General features: G+C 37.9%; 1 protein-coding gene across 1 annotated transcript; it reads left to right on the top strand.

The window, feature by feature from the left end:
• The first annotated feature begins 2206 nt into the window (after window positions 1–2206).
• On the top strand, window positions 2207–10249 carry PTGS2 (prostaglandin-endoperoxide synthase 2). The gene is made up of 10 exons (XM_082703803.1): window positions 2207–3095; window positions 3884–4000; window positions 4123–4266; window positions 4931–5074; window positions 5676–5857; window positions 6451–6534; window positions 6641–6887; window positions 7182–7468; window positions 7859–8006; window positions 8168–10249. The coding sequence occupies exons 1-10, from the start codon at window positions 3044–3046 to the stop codon at window positions 8575–8577; spliced, it is 1815 nt and encodes a 604-aa protein (XP_082559929.1). The 5' UTR covers window positions 2207–3043; the 3' UTR covers window positions 8578–10249.
• The last annotated feature ends 14521 nt before the right edge of the window (window positions 10250–24770 follow it).

Genomic DNA, 24770 nt, shown 5'->3' with positions numbered 1-24770 from the left:
AGTCTTCACAACATCATAAAGAAAAATAAGTTGATAGAAATTCAAGCAGCAGAAGGGGGCAGTAAAACTCAACAGAATGCTGTAGCAGATTTTTTATATACTTGCTTATTTTTCTTTCATGAGAGCATTTCCCAACACATTTTAGAGACTAATTAAAAAAAATCTGTACCATAGATATATGTATATCTAAAATATACATAGAAACACTAAATGTATATGAACGTAAGATCTATGATTTTATATAATCAAAACCTTATTTTTTTATGGTGTGATTTATCAAGGCACAATAATCATAGCACTTGTCCATATAAAACAGGTTTAGCCCTTTGGTATGGGACATTTAGTTTGGGACATTTAATATCCTCTCATAACCAGCATCCCCAAATGTACTTTCCATTCTATTTCATGGTCTCAGACTTGTCAAAATTATTTAATATATCATACCATAATGGTTTTTCCTCAAGTCTATATTTGGACTTCCTTTCTAAACTGTGTCCAACCTTAAAGTCATTTTCTCTTTGAACTCCCTTCTGACTGCATAAGTACATGAAAGTCTCTCTACTCTACCATGTCATTGAAATTACAGGTTCAACCAAGTGGTTTAACCAAATAGTTTTTTTTTTCATTGAATTTTCACTGTGAAAGAGAGTTCAATGTCTTTACATTCCATGTAGTGTAAATGTGATTATTCTCTACACACTTTTGTCTTCACCTTTAAATTCAGTCTGTCTTTGAACAAGAAATGATACACAGTGAATATACAATTAAGACCTCATAATGTGGATATTGGATGATAATGACTTCAACATAAATTCAGGATTACAGTGTAGAATTTGAGTGCAGTACTAGAGTCAGAGTATAGAATCTTATGTGACACCTTTAAAAAGCTCAAATGTGTGGTCCTAAATATCACTTTAAAATTTTAGTAGATACCACCTAACGTCTTTAAAAAATTATGCTCTTAGTTAAAATTCCATGTAAGACTTAGTACAATAAATGGGAGTGTCATAAATTGAATGATTAAATATGACTAGAGGAGAAAGGCTTCTTGGATGAGATGGAATTTTAGTCACTTATGTCTCATGTAAAATCAGATAAATACCTTAACCAAAATGGTAAGGAAAAAGAAATTCAAGTAAGTTTCTTTTCTCTTTTAAGACTTCTACAAATTGAGGGGTGCCTGGGTGGCTAAGTGGGTTAAAACCTCTACCTTCAGCTCAGGTCATGATCCCAGGGTCCTGCAGGGAGACTGCTTCCCTTTCCCTCTCTCTGCCGGCCTCTCTGCCTGCTTGTGATCTCTGTCTGTCAAATAAATAAAATCTTAAAAAAAAAAAAAAAAAAAAAAAGACTTCTACAGATTGAGACATCTGGTATAGTGTTACCTCAGGTTTTATGCTTTTTTTTTTTTTTTCCATTAGTGTTAAGAATGTATGGCTTTGAACATTTTATTCTCCACTTTGATTCTGGTAACTAACTTACTTTCTTGTTTTCTCTTTCTTCCCCTTTCTTTCTATTTCACGCTCACACCACAAAAAGACATTAAATAAAGGCAAAGGATGATAAAAATTCAAAATTGTCAAACTCATTCGTCTTTTCCATCCATTCCACTCAACTCCTCATCAAAACTGTGTTCCAAAACAAGAATAGAAGATTTGCACTAATAAACCCAGACAACTGAAAAATAAATGCAGTGTTGTACTTTGATACATTGTCACATTCATCATCTTGGACAAGTGGGCAGAAATGACTTAAAGAAACAAACTTTAAAAACCTAGTTTCGGGGCGCCTGGGTTGCTCAGTGGGTTATGCCGCTGGCTTGGGCTCAGGTCATGATCTCAGGGTCCTGGGGTCGGGCAGCGTCGGGCTCTCTGCTCAGCAGGGAGCCTGCTTCCTCCTCTCTCTCTGCCTGCCTCTCTGCCTACTTGTGGTCTCTCTCTGTCAAATAAATAAATAAAATCTTAGAGGAAAAAAAAAAAAAAAAACCTAGTTTCTTTTTCGTGTATCTCCTGTGAAGGGCCGGTGACCAAAGCAGTGAAAACCCGCCCAGCAGAGATGGAAATGCATTAAAGCTTAAGTTTTGAGTATTAGCATTCCAGCAGATCTGGACCCTTTCCCTTCCCTTGTTACCAGAGCAGCGGAAACGTTATAGTGGTGATTGCTCAAGCTCGGATGGACTGTTTACAGGATAGCTGCTGAGGAGCAAATTGTGGAGAGGAATTTACATTTTACAGTTAATGTAAACTGACGATAGCTCTTATAGTTAATTCGGCCAAATAAAAAGAGTGTAATGTATGTATGCACTCCGTATGCTCTAGGTTATGGGTCGTCACTGAAATCATGACGTTTGAAATACATGACGTATAAAACAGTCTTTTTTGGCCGAGTCTGTCCAGACTGTGACTCCTCGGCCCCCTAAGACCTGGGGATGAGACAATGGGGAGGGCCGCGCAGGGAGATTCCCTGCGCTCGGGGACCTCCGGCCGCTCGGATTCCCGGAGAGGAAACATTATATCCTCGCTCCCGCAGTGGGATCCGCTAAGGCACCGGCTCTCTAAAATTCTGGGTCAAAAGACAGGGAGAAGGGGAATCTGGAGCAAATCACACTCCGGAGCTGAGGGACTGGGGGAGAAGAACCAGATCGCAGCGGGGCGGGGGTGGGGGAGGCGACTTCGCTTTGCACCCGCCTTGGGGAAGCCGAGGGCAGCTTCCCAGGTTTCCGATTTTCTCATTTGCGTGGGTAAAAAAATCCAGCCTTCACCCGGTCTTACGCAATTATTTAAATAGACAGGGGGGAGAGGAGAGCGTTGTGGAGGGGGGGGGTAGAGTTTTAAAGAGGCGGAAAGAAACAGTCATGCCGTCACGTGGGCTTAGTTTTTACGCATAAAAGGAAGGTTCTCGCCGTTAGCTTCCAGTTGTCAAACAACTTGCAGCGAGTGTCAGCATTTCGCCGGTGACTTCGCCCAGCGCCTGCTCCCGCTCTGCAGCCCGGAGCCCAAGTACGGCAACGCCTCCGCCCGCCCGCGCTCCGCCCGCTGCCGCCGCGATGCTTGCCGGCGCCCTGCTTCTCTGCGCCGCCCTGGCGCTCTGCGGTGCAGGTGGGTACCTGGCGCCCCGCAGCGGGGACTCCTTGGCTCGGTAATTGCCGCTAAGATTCCGCTGAGCTCCCCTTCCTCCCGGTACTTTGAACAGTCCGGGAAAGGAGACGATGTTTGACTTGGTAGAGAGTTTGGACCATTAGAGTCCAAAAGAACTGGGTGGACGCCCCAGCTTTGCCACCAGCTCTGATCATCCCGAGCCGGTTACCTTAGCGGTGTGCGCTACTTTTCTCATCTGCTAAATAGGGACAGTGATACTAATTTGCAGATTGTCATCTGATAGGACAAGATCGATCAATAATATATGTGAAATAATAAATGTTTGTGTGGGATGCCTACTGTTCAGGAATGGGAGCCATTGTTTTAAATACTCTAGTGCTTTCACGACTCAGGAAAGCCCAGCTGTTTTTTGTTAGTTTGTTTTGTTTTTTAAGATGAGCAAAATATTTTAACAGTAAGCTGTTTTTACCCCGAAATTTCCCCTAAATTTGATTAATGTATTAGATATGTCCACTTTAGTTACAAAAATGCTACTTCTTTGAGCTCTTCAAAAATGCTGATTTTAAACATCTGGTTGAATATTGTTATCCTTATTTAGAATACAAAGTTGATATTTCCTTTATAAATTATTCGGTGCCACAGGTTAAAATTGTTTTCCCATGATTACCTGTATATTTCTTGAATTTATTTACGTAAAGTTGACCCATACTATGTAAAACAATTAAATGTGTATATCAAGATTAAGAAGGTAGAGAATAACTTACTTACTGTCCTTACTTTTATTGTAGTGAATCCTTGCTGTTCCAACCCATGTCAAAACCAAGGTGTATGTATGAGTATAGGATTTGACCAGTATATGTGTGACTGCTCTCGAACAGGATTCTATGGTGAAAACTGTTCAACACGTAAGTGTGCTTTGGGTGCCCTTATTTGGACTGGGGATACATGTAATTATCACTTTACACTCTAGTATCTTAAAATGGGTCCTGCTAATCTTTCTTTTTTCTTTTTTTCCCTCTTTCTGCAGCTGAATTTCTGACAAGAGTAAAATTACTCCTGAAACCCACTCCGAATACAGTGCACTACATACTTACCCACTTCAAGGGAGTCTGGAACATTGTCAATAATATTCCCTTCCTGCGAAATGTAATTATGAGATACGTGTTGACATGTAAGTACAAGTCTCTAAGGTTTTCAGTTTCCTCAAAGAAAATTGTTCTTTATAAAACTTGATTATTGAGCCTAATCCCGAAATCTCTTTTCAACCTTGTCAAAATATCTTTTTAGTTTGCCTTTTATCTTAATGGCTCAAAATACATCTCAGTCCCATTCAGTTTACAAAATTCTGTCTCACAATCACAATTCTACTTAAATCTTGTATACCTCTTATAAATTCACTGCTCTTCCAATCCATGAAGGAAGTGTGGTCCAGTTTATTCAATGTCGTGGACCACAGGATTGCACCTAGTAAAATAATCTGGTTAATCTGGATTTGGGTCAGCAAGAAAATTATTACTAAAGCATGTGTCTTGCCCAAACTTTCCTTCATAGGCCTCTTAAGTGGTAGGTGGATGATTATTTGAAAAATCAAGATGGCTAGATCATGTTTTATGTAAAAGTATATATACTTCATTAAAGATGCATTTTAGTGAATCATTTTTCCTGATTTTTTTTTTTAAAGTACAAGTGGCAGTTGGACTTCAGTGTAACTGTTCTACAATGGGTTGTCTTTGTTGAAATTAAAGTCCATCTTTCCTGCCACTTTGTACATTTTACAATTAAAAGGAACATCGATGTGGGCACAAATAAAACAAAATTTTTTCCTTAAATTTCAGCCAGGTCACATTTCATTGAGAGTCCACCAACTTACAATGTGGACTATGGCTATAAAAGCTGGGAAGCCTTTTCTAATCTCTCCTACTATACCAGAGCTCTTCCCCCTGTGGCGGATGACTGTCCAACACCCATGGGTGTGAAAGGTAAGTGTCGGGAGGCAGTCAGAGATGTATTCATTGCAGTAGGGATTGGATTGTTACCTAGAAAATTCAGCCCTGAACTGTCATTTATTTGTTAATAAAAGCATATTGTTTGCTCTTTTTTTTTAAAGATTTTATTTATTCATTTGACAAATCACAAGTAGCATAGAGAGGCAAGCAGAGAGAGAGGAGGAAGCAGGCTCCCTGCGGAGCAGAGAGCCCGATGTGGGGCTCGATCCCAGGACCCTGAGATCATGGCCTGAGCCGAAGGCAGAGGCTTTAACCCACTGAGCCACCCAGGCGCCCCATTGTTTGCTCTTTTAAGGATATCTGAGATTTTTTTCTTGAAAAGTGTATCTTATCAACTATTCATGAAAGTGAATGGACTGTTTTCTTCAAATTGTTTCATTAAAACCAAATTAATACTAGTTAAATAAAATAGATACAAGGTAAAATTAATTCAGTAAGAATGTGTTTCCCCATATCTTAGAACTTTAATTTATGTTGTAATTCTTTTCTTCTGTAGGTGAGGAAGGCCCCGTAGGAAATAGATACTTCCTTGGATTTGTTAATGAATTCTTATCTTAGCTTTCTCATTTTTCAGGCAAGAAAGAGCTTCCTGATTCTAAAGAGATTGTGGAAAAATTTCTTCTAAGAAGAAAGTTCATTCCTGATCCCCAGGGCACAAATATGATGTTTGCATTCTTTGCCCAGCACTTTACCCATCAATTTTTCAAGACAGATCATAAGCGAGGGCCAGGTTTCACCAAAGGACTGGGCCATGGGGTAAGACAGTTATATAAAGTGATATTATAGCAGAAATAACTGAGTGCTGTGTGTGTATATTTTTGCTACACCAAGTTTACCCTCTTCTTAAATGCTCTGTCTATAAAAACCTTAATGGAATTTCCATTTTTGATTCACTGGCTTAGTAAAAAATACACATGCAGACACACATGCATATAGGCATAATATTTGTAATTTGGCTCTTATATTTTTAGTTTAAAATATTGGCACTGCAAAAAGTGGTGTCTTAAAACATATTTGTACTCTGATTATGATGCTTTAAATATTATGAGATTTTTTGCAGCATTCTTATCCCTTGTAGTTAAGTGACAGTTTCAATTTGCCAGTAAGAATTTTAGATCAGTAATATATTTTCTGATGCTTATTAAAAGAAATATATAGCTATAGTGAAGCATATTACATACTTAACACTAAATACCTAAATACTATCCACTTGTAGTATCAGTGGATAAACTAAGTATTTTTTGGCTTTGAGAAAAGAGTTTTATCAAATTATTTAATGGTAAATTATATTATAGACACGTTATACAAACTTCAGCAGCAACAAATTAAAGTTTTTCCATCTTTTCTAGGTGGACTTAAACCATGTTTATGGGGAAACTTTGGATAGACAACATAAATTGCGCCTCTTCAAGGATGGAAAAATGAAATACCAGGTTCGTTCTATTTGAATCTTAAGAATTAGTTATGACTCATGACTTACCTGTATTTAGAAACTTCTACTGACTAAAATTTAACATTTTGGTTGCCATTGTTCTTCAGGTAATTGATGGAGAGGTGTATCCTCCCACAGTCAAAGATACTCAGGTGGAGATGATCTACCCACCCCATGTTCCTGAACACCTGCGGTTTGCTGTGGGCCAGGAAGTCTTCGGGCTGGTGCCTGGTCTGATGATGTATGCCACGATCTGGCTGCGGGAACATAACAGAGTGTGTGATGTGCTGAAACAGGAGCACCCAGAGTGGGATGATGAGCGTCTGTTCCAGACGAGCCGGCTCATATTGATAGGTAAGCAAGAGGAGAAAATCATTTAAATGCAACTCTCCTCCGCAGAGAAAATGAACTTGTTACCTTTGATATGTTTTAACTAATTCTGGGAGAATGTGGTGAAGGTAAAATCACATGCTCTCTATTAAATTCAATCCTTGAGCAGGATTGGTAATATAAATACCTTTTGTATTGATAGTTTAAGGGACACAATAGAAGTGAGGGAATAGCGGATTCACAAAACTGCATTTCAGTTGCGTGAAAGTTGGTAATCAGAGAATGAATGCTCTAAATGTCTTTATTTTGTGTACATAGGAGAAACCATTAAGATTGTGATTGAAGACTATGTACAGCACTTGAGTGGCTATCACTTCAAGCTGAAGTTTGACCCAGAGCTGCTTTTCAACCAACAATTCCAGTACCAAAACCGTATTGCTGCTGAGTTTAACACGCTCTACCACTGGCATCCCCTTCTGCCTGACACCTTGCAAATAGATGACCAGGAGTACAATTTCCAACAGTTTGTCTACAACAACTCTATACTGCTGGAACATGGGCTTACCCAGTTTGTGGAATCCTTCAGCAGGCAAATTGCTGGCAGGGTAAGCCTTGTTACCGAAAAACAAAACAAAGGACTACTCAGTCACTAGAATTTCCACCATCAAAATTATTTTTCTTAAACTTACTGAAAGAGTAATATTTTGCTAGTCATTTCTCTTGAAAATAGAAGTCTACCATTTTTTTTTGAAAAGTCTAAACATGAAAAAAAAAGTCTATAAACTGGTAGTCTCTGGCTATCAAATAGCGATAGGTAGTCACGCTTAAAAATACCTAATCTGTAGATGATAGAGATAAATCTTTGTAACTTGGATAGTTTAGGTCTCAGCTGGGAACGTCAGTCCTGTGTACCCCACCCAGAGAATGAGTGCTTTTAAAGTAGAAATCATCATCAAGATGACTAAAAATGGTGTTATACGATTTATTTTCCGCAGGTTGCGGGTGGTAGGAATGTTCCAGCTGCAGTACAACAAGTAGCAAAGGCCTCAATTGACCAGAGCAGACAGATGAAGTACCAGTCTCTGAATGAGTACCGCAAACGCTTTCGGCTGAAGCCCTACGCGTCTTTCGAGGAACTTACAGGTGAGAGAGAGGTTTTTTATGAAGAATCAAGGGTCAAATGGAAACAACAGAGAAGTTGAAAGGGAATTGAGTCAAGGGTTAAAACTTTTCTTCTTCTTTTTTTTTTTTTTTTGGTAAAGCCTTTTACATTGTTTGTATATGTGTCTTTGTCACCTTCATAGGAGAGAAGGAAATGGCTGCCGGGTTAGAGGCCCTTTATGGAGATATTGATGCCATGGAGCTGTATCCAGCCCTCCTGGTAGAAAAGCCTCGTCCAGATGCCATCTTTGGTGAGACCATGGTAGAAATGGGAGCACCATTCTCCTTGAAAGGACTTATGGGTAATCCCATCTGTTCGCCTGACTACTGGAAGCCTAGTACTTTCGGTGGAGAAGTAGGCTTTAAAATCATCAACACTGCCTCCATTCAGTCTCTCATCTGCAACAACGTGAAGGGCTGTCCTTTTACTGCATTCAGTGTTCAAGACCCCCAGCTCACCAAGACAGTCACTATTAATGCAAGCTCTTCACACTCCGGACTAGATGACATCAATCCCACAGTCCTGCTAAAAGAACGGTCCACCGAACTGTAGAAGCCTGTTAATCATATTTATTTATTTATATGGACGATTTCTTTTAACTTAATTATTTAATATTTATGTTAAACTCGTATATTACTTAACATCTTCTGTTAAGGAGAAAGGGGTCCTACTTGTGAAATTTTCATGTCACTACTTTAAAGATGTCTTCAGGTTAAAGGGGAAAACAGTTGTCATTGTTTTGTAAGTGAGTTTGACATCCTTTTACTTGAATTTCAGTTTATATTTATAATAAGAACAAAAGCAAAGGTGTTCAGACATTTAAACTCTGTTCCAAGATGGCAAAATGCTGCAAGTGTTTTTCCGCACTGTCGGGATTTCTAGTGTATCTTCCAGGAAGCATTAGAAGCAACTACCTGCACACTGTTTCTTTTCTTCTGTTAGCCACTGTGCTGGGAGAAACTCTCTTCTGATCAGTTTACTTTTTTGTTTTCTTGGTTTTAAAGTTCTGAGTACATCTTTCTTTGTTTGGACTCTTGTACTTTCTTATCTGAACTTGCAGAAGTTTTCAGAAAACCTCAGCTCAGGACTACTAGTAAGTTAGCTCCTCTTAAGAGGAATGAAAAATAAAAAACAAAACAACACACAGCCCTTAAAGGCCTCTACACAGAGGCATTTTATATGAAAGGCAGAGAACTTTATCACTTCAAACTCTGTGAAGCAGAAGAAGCCTACAATGAGACTAATGGCCTTACAAAGAACTGTAGAGAGTTGTTGATGGAAGAAAGTTATATTTCTGTTCTAATGAATGTCCTTTCCTATTTAAAAGCAAAACCAAACAAATCCTGAATAGTTTCTGGGAAGATAATGTTTCTTTTCCACATCTCATTGTCAGCTGACATTTGCTGGTACTGTATACTATTTAATTTATTGAGTATTATTTATGTTTTATTAGGACATTATAAACTAGGTTTAAGCTGAAATCATTTTTTTTCTTTTGCATTGTGTGAGAATCAGTAGATCTTTGAGATTAACTCTGAATTAATATATAAACTATAAGATAAATTATTAAGATTTTTGAATAAATTTTCAGGAACCTAAGTCTGGTATACTGAAATACAGAAAGTTGAAATTGATATATAGAAGATTTATCTATATACCAGCCCAGAGAGACCACTGTGTCTCCTTAGTCTGGATATACTATAAGACTGACCTCTTACACATTTTTGAAGGACCTATGGATCCTTCATTAATTCATTCAGCTATAACTTATTGAGGGGACATGTGCAGGGCACTATGGGTTTTAATATTTTTTTGGTTTTAATATTTTTAAATCAAGCACTGATTACAGATAACATCAGTATTTGTAAAAGAAAAAACATGTCTTTTAGTTAGAAGAAAATGAAATTTCATTAAAGGAAATAACTCAGGGGAATTTTTAAGATTTTATGTTTAAAAAGTTTATAGTTAAGTAAGAAATAGTCAATATTAGAAGGGCTCATATAAAAAGCTTTTGACTTCACTGATTAAAAAAAAAACAATAAACCTTAACATCATCCTGCTGACTGAACCTGGGAATTTGGAATGTAATATGAAAGGTTTGGTGCCTCAGACAAATGTGTATTTAAATTTACGTATGTAAGTGTCGAAACAAATGCCTGTTTATTTTTATACTATTTAAGAATGGAAAAAATCCCTTCTAAAATAAATTTTGACTGTTTCCATATGTTTTTGTCCTATGATGTATGATTTCTCTAAAGCACTATATGTATACCCTTGTCTTCTATCTGTTCTGGACCTGACTCCATGAATGAAGAAGTTCTTCCTCAGTCAGAGAGGTTTCTTAGAGAAAGAAGCTGTCCTTTGTTCACTGCAACACTATTGGAAAATGTGTGCTTTGTGCTATAGGAGATAGCAACAAACTTGTTTTCATTGGCTAACCTGGAAGAAAGAAAAAAAAAAAAAAAAACCCAAGCATACAGAAGGCAAAGAATAAGATAAAGGGCTAAGGAAGTACAAAATTACAAGTTCCAAGAACTGGGCAAACCATTGGTACCTGGCTCAAGGGCTTCCATTGTACTCCTAATGCTGATATTTTGGTAATAGCATTATCTACCAGGACCACCTATTTAACATCCTTGTGGCTTTTCTCTTCCTTGGCTTTCATTCCTGTGATGGCTTTTTCCGTATTTCCTATGACTGTATACATATCTTGATCTTATCAGTTGCTATACTATTAAACCAAAATCTTGATTTCAAGCATCTTCTTGACTTACCTTCTAATTCACCTATCTTAGTACTCATATTTAAACATATAACTCTGGTTTCATTGAGCCTACTGATTGACTGACTTCTTTACTTTTCATCACCCCATTTATCTCATTTCCTTACAATCATGCCTTCATTCCTTATCTACTCTCCCTCCATTATACTTAACTGGCACAAGTTTGTTTCAGCCATCCTCCTAATCTGTTTGACTTCTTAGTAGTGTTCAGCACAAACGTCTATAGTTTTTTTACTGAAAGATTTTTTTTTTTTAAGATTTTATTTGACAGAGAGAGAAATCACAAGTAGGCAGAGAGGCAGGCAGAGAGAGAGGGGAGGAAGCAGGCTCCCTGCAGAGCAGAGAGTCTGACTCGGGGCTCGATCCCAGGGTCCTGGGATCATGACCTGAGCCAAAGGCAGAGGCCTTAACCCACTGAGCCACCCAGGCGCCCCCTTAAAGATTTTTTTTTCTTGGTTCTTGGTTTGAAACTCTCCTGGTCTTCATGCAGTGCTATTACTCAGATTTAAAAAAAAAAAAAATCTCTTCATCCTCCATTTTATCTATAAATTTATCTATAAATTGAAGTGTCTTCATCCACCTTTTTATCTGCCCTCTTCCAGGTGAATCCCATCCAAGCTCATCTATTGAAACGTTATCACTCCCAAACTTATTTCACCAGAACAATCTCATTGACAACTTACCACTCAAATGCATAAACTTAAATGGCTTATCTTACCAACTTTGCCCACTTCATAATCATCCAAAGTTAAGGACACCACCATCTCCTTGTTCTCAAGCATAAACTTAAATGGCTTATCTTACCAACTTTGCCCACTTCATAATCATCCAAAGTTAAGGACACCACCATCTCCTTGTTCTCAAGCAGAATCCCCTCTTTTCTTCATGCCCATGGTCAATCACACAGCAGTTTTGACTATAATCCACAAACAAATTCTGCACCTGTCACCTTTTCTCTAATATACCAACCTAGTTGATGCAATTACCTCTCAATTGGCTTTCCTTCTGTTCTTGCCTCATTCCAAACCATTCTCCTTATGATGATGAGAGTGGTCATTTTCAACCATACATCAGATAATGTTCCTCTCCTGTTTGAAATCTGATAGCGTCCTATTATGCAATGGACAAACCTAAACTCCTTATCCTATCATAGTGTGTCTCAGTGATCAATTCCCTGCCTATCTGACCTCATTCACCATAATTTCCTGCCCTTGCTCACTGTGCTCCAGCAAGCTCCATTGCTTGCTCACCAGCAGGGATTCTCAAGCTGTTGCCCCTGTTTCAAATGATCCTTCTTTAGATTTCCACATGGCTGGATCCTTTTCAACAGCCAAAGCCTGGCTCAAATTTTCCCTCTCAGGCCTTCTCCAACCACGTAAACTAATGCCAACTACGAAAGCTCTTTCATCTTCTTTATGGCATTTATTTCTGTTATTACCTTGATTTGTATGTTTATTTATTATCTGTGTCCCCTCAGTAGAATTTCATGCCTATGTCCCCTCAGTAGAATTTCATGCCTTGTTTGCATTATTCACTGGTCTCAGAACAGTGGTACTTAAAAGGCATTATAAAATATTCAATAAGTCGGGCGCCTGGGTGGCTCAGTGGGTTGAGCCACTGCCTTCGGCTCAGGTCATGATCTCAGGGTCCTGGGATCAAGTCCTGCATCGGGCTCTCTGCTCAGCAGGGAGCCTGCTTCCTCCTCTCTCTCTGCCTGCCTCTCTGCCTACTTGTGATCTCTCTCTGTCAAATAAATAATAAAAATCTTTAAATAAAAAAATAATAATAAAATAAAATATTCAATAAGTGAACAAGCATAAGACTCATGAAAGAAGAAGAATATGTGGTGATTCTTATTTCTAATTTGTTTTATTTATTTATTTTTAAATTTTATTTATTTATTTGACAGACAGAGATCACAAGTTGGTGGAGAGGCAGGCAAGAGAGAGAGGAGGAAGCAGGCTCCCCTCTGAGCAGAGAGACCCATGCGGGGCTAAACCCCAGGACTCTGAGATCATGACCTGAGCCAAAGGCAGAGGCTTAATGCACTGAACCACTCAGGTACCCCAATATGTGGTGATTCTTAAAGGAAGAGTAAGATCTTAGAAGACAGAGATACCCACTCTGGAGAAATAGTTCAGCAGTTTCTTCTAAAACTAAAAACTCTCTTACCATGTACATTAGTTTTCTATTGATGCTATGACAAATTACAACAAACTTAATGGATTCAAACAACACAAATTTATTATGTACAGTCCTGGAGGTTCAGAAGTAAGAAATAGATCTTGTGAGTTAAAATCAAAGTGTCAGTAGGGCTGTGTTTCTTCTGGAAGCTCTAGGGGAGAATCTGTCTTTTGCCTTTTCTAGCTTCTAGAGGCTACCTGCATTACTTGGCTCATGGTCCATTTTTTTACCTTCAAAGCTCACAGGGTAGCATCTTCTAATATCTCTGACCCTGATCCTCTTGCCTCTCTCCCATAAGGACCCTTTTTATTACTTTGGGCCCATGAAGATAATCCAGGAAAATCTCCTTCCCTCAAGATCCAAAAATTTTTTTCACATATACAAAGTCCCCTGTACCATGAAAGGCAACATATTCACATGGTCTAGAGATTAGGGCATGGAAATCTTTGGATTTTTAACTTTATTTCACCTCCTACATGATACAATCTAGCATTGTACTCTTGGGTATGTATCCCAGAAAAATAACCTATATTCACATAAAAATCTCTATATGAAGCTTCCTAGCAACTTTATTCATAATAGCACAAAACTAGAAATAATTCAAATATTCTTCAAAAGGTTAATAATTAAACAAACTGTAGCAAACTGTGGTATACCCAAAACATGGAGTACTATGCAGTAAAACAAATACAACTAATCATACATGAAAAACTTGGATAGAACTTGAGTTATGCTTAGTGAAAAAAAAGGCAGTCTCTTAAAGTTACCTATTCTATGACGATTATATATATATAACTATAATGTAAGATGTTAACATCAGAGGAGGTGGTCTGAAGGTTGCATGGTACTCCCCCTACATTTCTTTGCAACTTCCTGTGAATTTACAGTTATTTCAAAGTAAAAAGTAAAAAAAAAAAAAAAAAAGGAAGAGACATCGCTCTTGGTGATAAGAACAGGTTTATAGGCCACTTTTGTATCATTTGATTTCCTTGGCACTTATCCAAACTGCCACAATTGACTGTCCTTAAGTGGACATCCAACCAAGCAGGGAAAATAAAATTCTCTCTCCAAAAAATTTAGAATTAGGATGGAGATTCTAAAATCAGTCTGACAGTTGTGTAGGTGACAATGGTGGCAATGCAATTTAATAAATAACCCCCCAAAAGTCTTTTCTTTTCTTTTCTTTTTGTTTTAAAGATTTTATTTATTTATTTGACAGACAGAGATCACAAGTAGGCAGAGAGGCAGCGAGGGGGAAGCAGGCTCCCCGCAGAGCAGAGAGCCTGATGCAGGACTTGATCTCAGGACCCTGGGATCATGACCTGGGCTGAGGGCAGAGGCTTTAACCCATGGAGCCACCCAGGTGTCCCATCAAAAGTCTTTTCAACAAATGGTCTGAGAAAATTGAACATCTACATGAATAGAAGGAAACTCGATTGTACCTCACAACACACACAAATTAATTCAAGATTATTCACAGATGAAAACTATAAAGCTTTCAGAAACAATTATGGAATAATATCTTCCATAGTAGGCAAAGAGTTTAAGATCCATCAAGTACCAACCCTAAAAGATAAAAAGATTAATGGTTTACTTCATAAAACAAGAAAAGTTTCTCATCAAAAGACGATGCTAGGAAAATGAATAGACTCAGAAAATAGTCATAACACACACATCTAACAAGGACTGGAATGTAGAACGTTTAACTAACTCTAAATAGCAAAAATAATAACTTAGTAAGAATAAGCAAAAGATAAAAACAGAAACTTACTGACATGTGAATATCCAATAAGTACATGAAAATACGGGGGTGCCTGGGTGGCTCAGTGGGTTAAACCTCTGCCTTTGGCTCAGGTCATGATCTCAGGGGCCTGGGATCAAGCCCCACATTGGGCTCTCTGCTCAGCAGGGAGCCTGCTTCCCCCTCTCTCTCTGCCTGCCTCTCTGCCTACTTGTAATCTCTCTCTCTGTGTCAAATAAATAAATAAAATCTTAAAAAAAAACATATATATATATATAAAAGAAAATACGTTCAACATCATTAGTCATCAGGGACATGAAAATTAAAACTACAGTGAGATATTACTAGACACCTATTAGATTCATTAAAATTTAAAAGATTAACTGTAATGGTTAATTTTATTACTTTATTTTATTTTATTTTATTTTTTTAAGATTTTTATTTATTTATTTGACAGAGATCACAAGTAGAGGCAGGCAGAGAGAGGAGGAAGCAGGCTCCCTGCTGAGCAAAGAGCCCGATGTGGGCTCGATCCTAGTACCCTGGGATCATGACCCAAGCTGAAGGCAAAGGCTTTAACCTACTGAACCATCCAGGTGCCACAATTTTTTTAAAATTTAATTTTAATTTTTATCTTTTAAAAGATCTTTATTTATTTGACAGAGAGAGATATGAAGAGAAGGAACACAGCGGGGAAAGTGGGAGAGGGAGACGCAGGCTCTTTGCTGAGCACGGAGCCCCGATGTGGGGTGTCATCCCAGGAGTCTGAGATATTGATCTGAGCTGAAGGCACATGCTTAAGGACTGAGCCACCCAGGCACCCTGTAATGGTTCATTTTATATGTCAGCCTGGCTAAGATATGGTGCCCATTTGGTCAAACGCCAGTCTAGATGCTGCTGTGAAAGAATATTTAAATGTCATTAACACTGATATCCGTAGACTTTGAGTAAAGCATATCATTCCCCATACTATGGTGAACCTCACTCAATCAGCTGAAAGCCTTAAGAAGCAAAGACTGACATTCTCCCAAAGAGAATTCTCCTTAAGACTGCAATGTAGGAGCTCTACTTGAGTTTCCAGCCTGCCGCCCTGAGGAATCTAGACTTGACATCAACTCCTATCTGAATTTCCACCCTGCTGGTCTGCCTTGCAGATTTCAGACATCCTAGCCTCCACAATCCCTTAAAATATCTGTCCCCGTCTCTCTCTTATTTGTAAAACTGAACTCCTGATGTTCCCTTACTTTCCTTCTTAATTTTGTAAATAAGCGAGAGATGGAGAAAGACGGGGAAATAGAACCAGTAAGTATTATCGGTCCTGGAGATCGACAGTACCACATGTTCGCAAATACTGGAATAAATGAGACTCTTATAGTTACTGATGAGAGTGTAAAACATAGCCAGTAGGAAACCAATCTGGCAGTTTTACATAAACACAAATGGACCCTATGATCTAGCAATTCCACTTCTAGCTATTTACCTAAGAGAATGAATATAAATGTGCACAAAAGACTTGCACAGGGATGCCCACAGCCACCTGATTCATAATACCCCAAACTGAAAACAGGGCCAATTTCCATCAACAAGAGAAGAGAAGTACGTGGCAGTATCTCTACACAGTGGAATGCTATTCATCAGTAAAAAGTAATGAACTGCTGATACAGTCAATAACACAGGTGAATCTGAAAAACATGTAGAGGGGAAATAAAGGCAAAAAGAATATATACTGTGTGACTGCAGTTATAGAAAGTTCTGTAAGGAACTATCTAGAAGGAAAGTAATCAAGAACCATGGTTGAGGGAAGAGGGAAGAGCAAGGATCACCTGGGAAGATGAATAATAGCAAAGCTTTCTGCAGAAGTCGAGTGGTCTCAGTGATATAGGTATATCTGTCCTAAAAACTCATTGAATGGTCCATATAACCATGTGGATTTTGATGAATGTAAATTATGCCCCAATAAAAAGTGAAAATAGGCTGGGTCTGAATTGATAATTCCCAGCAATACTTTTTTTGGTCTACATTTATTTTCTACATATATTTGTTATCTTTTATACTCATCACCATATTGTAAATGTTATTTTTATTCTGCCTGACAATCCCATGGAGAAAAAACTGTTAATATCATTTCACTAAGGTGGAAACAGGCTTAATAATATTCTGTAACTTACCCAACTACCCACAGAGCTCAAAGCTGTTTAATTTCAAAGTTCTTTCAACTACAAGGCACAACATGGACAAAATAGATCCTTATTAGTATTTCTATAGTTACACAAATATTTCCCAGCTGGAAAAAAGATCAGGTTTTCACCATGCATTCTTCTTTTCTTGAGAAATATTACAGTTAATGTAACTGCATGACTGTATTAAATATAATTGAATAAGGAGATGACACGACTTCCTTCAGTCACTGGAAACATAGGTTTTTAAAATTTTGTCTAACAAGAGACTTACCAACCCTCAAACCACTTCCTTTTATTTTGCCTTTAGAGATATGAAAAAATAGCTAACAAGGGAAGTCAATGAAATGCAAATCTCATATATTTGAATGCAGCTATTATCATATCTTTCCATTTTCCTTATCAGGAGAAATAATGATATTCCTTTTCTTTCTCTCTTTTTTTTTAGGTTCCATTATTTAAATGTGACTGCTATGTAACCATTTACCTTCTCTAACACAACTTAATAAACAGGTTAAAGCACATAGGCACACACACACAGAATTATGTCTTCAGTATCTGCCTTCTTCCAAAAAGCTTAGCTCCATAACTTAAAGTGGGGTCCTACCTTATTTTTGTATCCCTCCTCCTAAAAATATGTGGACTAGTATCCGTACTTTATGTGTCTTGGATGTATTATACACTAAGTATCCAATTGGGATTGGATTTACTCTTTCCAGCTTATTTAGACTTTTTTCTTCCTAATGTGAAATGTTAGAACTATAGTATGTTAGATCTATAGCAAAGATTAGGTGGCATGTACCCAGGCCACCTTATTATTTATAAAAGAAAATGTTCTTGGCATATTGTAGCCAATTTCTGCATATAGATTTAAGTATGGACATCACTTATATGAAAGCAACTTATTTAATAATTACAACAATTAAATGAGTGAATAAGGAAAATTCAAAGCCAACCCCTACAAAGTTAAATAACTGCTATGAATTTTGTGTGCTACAGTTCATGTAATTTACTCACAAGAAAGCACATTAGGACCTCAATGAAAGACAGTTTCTGTTTCGTTGGGAAACTTGCTGGTAGCCTGGTAGTTAGGAAGATTTAAAAAAGAAGTAAAGTATAGGGCACCTGGGTGGCTCAGTGGGTTAAGCCGCTGCCTTCGGCTCAGGTCATGATCTCAGGGTCCTGGGATTGAGTCCTGCATCGGGCTCTCTGCTCAGCAGGGAGCCTGCTTCCTCCTCTCTCTCTGCCTGCCTCTCTGCCTACTTGTGATCTCTCTCTGTCAAATAAATAAATAAAATCTTTAAAAAAAAAAAAAAGAAGTAAAGTAAATACACCCTTCAAAATTAAAATGAAGGGTTATATGTGATTGGCTATTATATATTTCACACTCCCTGTATAATCACTTTAGTGATTTAGAAACTGTTACCTACCACTTTCAAAACTGAACTTCTGATGTTCCCTCACTTTCCTTCTTTCATAGGTATAGATAGATATCTTTGACATGTGCTAGAACTTATTTAATAATTACATTTTAAGAACTTAATATCATAGACTTAGGAAACTCAGAGCTGCTTTATTTCCTATAGTTATCAACAAAGCTGAGGTTAAAAAAAAAAAAAAAAGGTTTGAAATCACAATTGTCCACCAACTCCACCTCCAATTCCAATGTAGTATTAAAGACTCAAATTTCAGCAGAGTTTATCCAGTCTGGCTCTGAAGGAGAGAGGAGTGGTTTAAGGTAAACAGTAAATGGTTTGGTAAATCATGCTGCTTTTTAAACCAGACACAAATCACTACTTTCAAGGACCCTCAATAAACACAACTGGCATTCAAAAGTGATCAGATTGCTGTCACTATAATAATGAATTTAAATGCCTAAATTAAGTAAAATTTATTACAGCATTCTATGTAAATTCCCTCAGCAAAAGAAATGGTCACACTCACTGCCAGTGTGCTGAAGCCATGGTAGAGAAAAGATCGTTATTTGATAAAATAAAGATAGCAGGAAGAGCTATCTTCAGTTTACTTCCCCATTTCTTTCCTGGATATCTTATCATTGAAACCAAATGGAAGATGATTAAGATCTGAGTTGGTCTTGGGCCTCAGCCTCTAATGCTTCTGCTCCCCTTGCCTCTGCGTCTTTGGGTGAGTGAACTCTACCCAGAGAGCGCTCACTTGCCCTTTCCTGTTCCTGATTGTTCCTAACAGGAGAGGCGCAAGCATCTTTGCGTGACTTTCCCTGGCTCTTACTCAACACCTGTGCATGATGACAATCACAAACACAGGGTGCGATATGTTTTACATGCCCTTGAAGGAGTGTTTTCCACTCGCATAGCACTCGGAAAGCAGTAAGGAGGAACTGCCGAGGGGTAAACAATCTTTCTCTGTAAGCAAAACACAGTTGGAGGTGATGCAAAGGACAAGAATGTTTTTTCCACCCACACCCTGAAACCTACTATTAAAATGTAAAATTTCTGTAACATTATCATGGTATATTTTACTTAGGCTCGACTTAACACTATTGAGTAATGTTTGAAACATAGGGTTACTGAAATGCTGTTGAAGTTGGAAGAAGCCTGCGTCAAAGTGAGTAAGCTTTGAATGTTAGAATGTTAGAAATGTTAGAAAATTGAATTTCTTTGAATGTTAGAAACAGGATAATTGCATTCAAGCTCCAGCTCTGGGGAATTTAATACCAAGTAGACTGATGCAGCTTTCCCTTTTCCCATATTAATTCTCTTTATTATTTAAAAGTTGATATAGATCATAAATATTCTTAATAAAGTGAATTTGCATAAATAGGTTAGTTCAGAAGGTGACTTCTATTTAGAAATTTACAGGGTCACTTGAAATAGCTAGAGATATCCATGGAAATTGTAAAACAGTTGTGAATTCCTAGACTAAATTTACTTAATTCAGATCTTACAGGTCAAGAACATGACTTTTCATGTTCCTAAGGATAATGACATGGTGGTGGACTGGCTAGATGCTTGCATCCAGAGCATGGACTTTAGTGCTGGGCACATCTGGGCTCAGCCACTTTTTGGCAGTGTGGTTAACGAGAGCCCCACACTCCTCACCTTTAAAAGGTAAAATGGAGACAGTAATGCCTGCTGTAACTCACAGCAGGTGACTGTTCTTTTTATTTTTTTCATTTCTCCAGTTATATAATAAGTAATGTTAATGATAATATTGTATTTAGAAAATAAATCATAAGAAAGTGGAAGTAATTTGAGGCTCTAACATTGACTTTCTGTGACATGAAGAAATAGAAATCCCTCTGGGTTTCATTTTCTTCAATTATACTATGAGAAGTTTTAGAGAAGGCCTCATAACTCATCTGACATCTGATTCCTAAATTAACTTAATATCTACATGTCCTGCAATAACAATATAGTTCTTTGGCTTTCAGCCCATTTAATGGGTATAAGAGACTAGGGATAAGAAGCTTTACAGCTCAGAAAGGTTTACCCCGTCATACTACTACAGGAAACCTTACTTGGAGTATTTTTTGTCTTGGTGGTAGTGGTAGACAGAATCACGCCCTCCACGTCAGCAAAGCTGTCCAAGTCCTAATTAGCGGAATCTGTCATATATTACATAACAAAGGCTGCAGAGGAATGAAGGTTGCTGATCATCTGACCTTAAAATAAAGAGCATCCTGGATTATCTGATGTTATCACAAGGGTCCTTGTCTGTGAAAGAGAGAGGCAGAAGCATCAGTGTCAAAGGGATACAATGTGAAAAGACTCAACCAGCTATTCCTTGCCTTGAAGATGGATGGAACCAGGGACACAGGAACTTGGGAATCCTGTAGGAGCTGGAAGAGGCAAGAAAACTTATTTTCCCATAGAGCTTCCAGAAGGGAAGGCACACCTTGATTTTAGCCATTGTGACCCACTTAGGACTTCTAAACTATAAGCCTGTAAGATAAGAAATTTGTATCATTAAAACCACCAAACAGGAGGTAATCTTGTTATAGCAGCAATAGGAAACTAACATATTAGTTAAGGGGGACAAGAGAAGAATAGATTGGGAGTAACGAGACCCACTTCCTAAACTGGAAAGTAGGCACATAAGTTACTCAACGTAGGTATATATAGATGGTCCCCCACTTATGATGGTTCCACTTAATGATTTTTCAACTTTATGATGGTGCATTCAGTAGACACTGTACTTCAAATTTTGAATTTTGATCTTTTCCTGAGCAATGCTGTCTTGTGATGCTGGGCAGCAGCAGTGAGGGGCAGCTCCCGGATGTAACCCCATTATAAGTCGAGGAAGATATGTACAACAAATTGCATAGTGCATTCTGAGCTCAGTCTTTTTCTAGTACATGTTAATGTTATGGTCCTTTTTGAACCTGCTCCTGGCATCTCACAGAGACTGGCAGGTCGTGTGCATCTTGCTTGAGGGCCCTTATTACTTATTTGTCTTGGGCCTTTCTTACACATTTGATTTATTTTTTTCCAAAGATTTTATTTATTTATTTGACAGAGAGAAAGACTGTGAGAGAGAGAACACAAGCAGGGTTTGTGAGAGAGGGAGAAGCAGGCCCCCCTCCGAGCAGGGAGCTCGATGTGGGACTCGATCCCAGGACTCTGGGATCATGACCCATGCCGAAGGCAGAGGCCCAACAAAGGAGCCACCTGAGTGCCCCCACATTTGCTTTAAATATAGCCTTTCAGTTCATAAAATCACCACTGAATTTCTTCAGAGATTTCCCTCCTTTTTTAGATTTTCTCTGCAAATACTGGCTATAGAGTTGATTAACTATCATTCTTAACTGTATCCTCACTTTCTGCTATATATTTCTGTTGGGATCAACTCCAGTCTATTGTGTATGAATTAGAGAGTTTTAAAAAGAATGTATAATTTCTTTCTAGGAATTAAAATAAAACAATGAAAGTTTCTATGTTTATTACAGCACTATTTATAGTAGTCAAGGTACAGAAGCATCTCAGGTGCCCATCGATAGATGAATGGATAAAGAAGATATGTACATATACACAATGGAATATTACTCAGCCATAAAAAAGAGATCTTGCCATTTGTGATAACATGGATGGACCTAGAGGATTATGCTAACTGAAATATGTCTGATAGAGAAAGACAAGTATCATATGATTTCACTTATATGTGGAATCTAAAAACCAAGGCAAACAAATAAACCAACAAAAAGAAAATTAGACCCTTAAATACAGAAAACAAACTGATGGTGGCCAGAGGGGAGGATGGGCAAGATGGGTAGAGGGCAGTGAGAGACATAGCCTTCCAGCTATGGGATGAATAAGTCATGTGGTAAAAGGTACAACATAGTGAATATAGTCAATGGCATTGCATGGTGGCGGATGATAGCTACATTTGTGGTGACCATAGCTGTTGGTTCCATCACTATGCTATGCATCCGAAACTCATGTGACATTATGTGTTCAACTATACTTCAATTTGTTAAAAAAATTGAAAATGAAAGCCTCTACTTGTCCACTTGCAGAATAAGTGCAACACCACTAAATTTCATCCTTTCCCCAACATAACATCAACTCAAAATGAGAAAAAACTGGTTAGATACTTCGTGCCCAATACCCTGCAGCTTTAATAAGATTCAGAAGGGGAAGGAGCATGTTTTAATTAAAAAAGAAAAGTTTTTTAGAGTCAGAAAAATTTGTGTGTTCAATAAATTCACTTCCCTTCAACTCTTCTTTATTATTCTGTCTTTAGCTAAGTCTTTGTTACAAAATTATGGTATTTATTTTTCTATTCTTAGCATGGAGTTCAGTACTTTGAACGCCCAAATACTTCTTACTAGGTTTTTTTGTTTGTTTGTTTGTTTTGTTTTTAATGGCTATTCCATATCTAGCATCAAGAGAGACTTGCAAATCAGAAGACTGAGTCAGGAAGATAGAAAAAGTTACTGCTTAGTGGATGGACTCTTTTGCTGGCATCAACTGTTTTTAAACCTGATAAAAGCTAAACAAAAACCTAAAACAAAACAAAAGCTAAAACAAAATAAAAGCTAAAACAAAAACCAGCAACAACACAAAAATTGTCATAAAACCTCAAATAGTTCTTTAAGCCCCTGAACATGATCTGAGTTAAGAACCTCAGAGCAGTGGATTCTCCCGCCATAAAAGGGAATCAATAACAACTTGGAATAAACTTAAGAGACATGTCCAAGGAGAGAGGGTACTAACATCACAGGAAAAAGCTTTCAACTGAGAATCAAGTAACTAAGAAACCCAGTTTTGCCATGAATTTATTTAGCAAGTTATTTAAAAGGTTTTGATAGAAAACATCAGAGGAAATGTTGATCTTCATAATCTTTAGGTTCCTTTTAATCTCGAGTTTCTATCATTCTTTTTGGATCTTTATCTGCTTTATAAAATAAGGGTATTGGTGTTATGGACTGAATGTCCGTATTTCTCCAAAAACGGGTATGTTGAAGTTCTAATCCCCTGTGTCGCTGTATTTGGAGATGGTGCCTCTAAGGAAGCCTTTAGAGCATCTAAATCTGGCAGTTTTTAGGAGACTGTTGGAAGTCTGTTTTAATCTGTCACACAATCAGGTTTTTGTCCATGTGCTCATCTACAATCAGGTAGTTATTTACGCAGAAAGAGTGGAGGGCTCTTTCTAAGGTGGTGTAGGATATAACATGATGGGGTCTTTTTCCTTTTAAGGGTAGTTTCCTTTTAGGACAGGGCCCCTTGCCAAGGATTGCCTTTGTTCTGACTCTCCTTCAATATTAGTGTTGTGGGTTCAGAGACCCATGTTGGACTCAGCACTCAGCATGGAGTCTGCTTGTCGGGCTCCCTCTGCCCTTCCCTCTGCTCCCCCTCCTGCTCATGTGCTCTTGTTTTCTCTCAAAAAAAAAAAAAAATATATATATATATATATGTACATATACGTGTATGTGTATTACATATGAAAATCAGTTTGCCTTTTCATAAATTTGGGGGACTCAAAGTCAGTGGAATTTAAAGAATTCTGATAGCAAATGGTCTCCTTTGGATGTTTCCTTAACTTAAAGCAGATAATTCAACCTATTTAAACCATATGGGCTCCTGGACCCCATTAGGCAGAACCCTAGTGTCTACAAAATACTGAGTAAATATTAAAGGACTATAGAATGGGAAGAAAAAATGAACTTCAGGACTGAAGAATGGGTATACTAGCAGGATTACTTTTACCACATGTTATGAGAGGTTTAAAAAAAAAAAAACACTCCTAAACTCTGCACTAATTTTGGGCACTGATCATAAACATAGGACCACCCAAGGAGTACCAGAATATAAATTTGTTTTCATTATAATTCCAGTGTTTTGTGTGTGTGTGTGTTTTTTTTTTTTTTGGAGGGGCTGCACTGTGAACAGTTTAGGTAAAGGGTGGGTGTAGAAATATTTATAAAGGAACATAAATAAAATGAGTTCTTAAGTAACTTCCTCTGAATGAACCTGACTCATCTTGCCAATGTTTTCTTGGCTTCCAAGCAATCTTTATCAAACCAGGAAGTAGGTCAGCCAGACCTGGGCAGACAAGACAATTCGTTGGTACATAAACAACTGAAAGACTTCTGTAAATCAGTAGGGGATTTATAGAATTTCTTAGACTTGAAAGGTTTCATGTCAGATCTCGAAGCCTCTCCCCCGCCTTTTCATTTTCCTTTACTCTGAATTCATTAACACAATTAGGTATGCATGCAAATGAAGCTTTTGAAATACTAAACAGCAATTTAGTAAGAAAGTAGGAATTTTCCCTTTTTAAAAAGTTTTATTTATTTATTTGAGAAGGCGAGAGAGAGAGAGAGAGAGAGAGAGCGAGCATGAGTGGGGAGAGGCAGAGGGAGGGAGAAGCAGACTCCCCA

Source organism: Mustela nivalis, assembly GCF_964662115.1.
Source record: "Mustela nivalis genome assembly, chromosome: 16".
In the NCBI taxonomy this organism is placed as follows: domain Eukaryota; kingdom Metazoa; phylum Chordata; class Mammalia; order Carnivora; family Mustelidae; genus Mustela; species Mustela nivalis.
Note: the sequence above shows the minus strand (reverse complement) of the source record. Positions and strands in the feature narration are given on the sequence as shown.

Excerpts from the sequence above, each read along its gene's own strand:
- PTGS2 (XM_082703803.1), top strand. The coding sequence starts at position 3,044 with ATGCTTGCCGGCGCCCTGCTTCTCTGCGCCGCCCTGGCGCTCTGCGGT. Across the intron at positions 6,535-6,640 it reads ATGGAAAAATGAAATACCAG|GTAATTGATGGAGAGGTGTA; the intron begins GTTCGTTCTATT and ends ATTGTTCTTCAG. Across the intron at positions 6,888-7,181 it reads GAGCCGGCTCATATTGATAG|GAGAAACCATTAAGATTGTG; the intron begins GTAAGCAAGAGG and ends TTGTGTACATAG.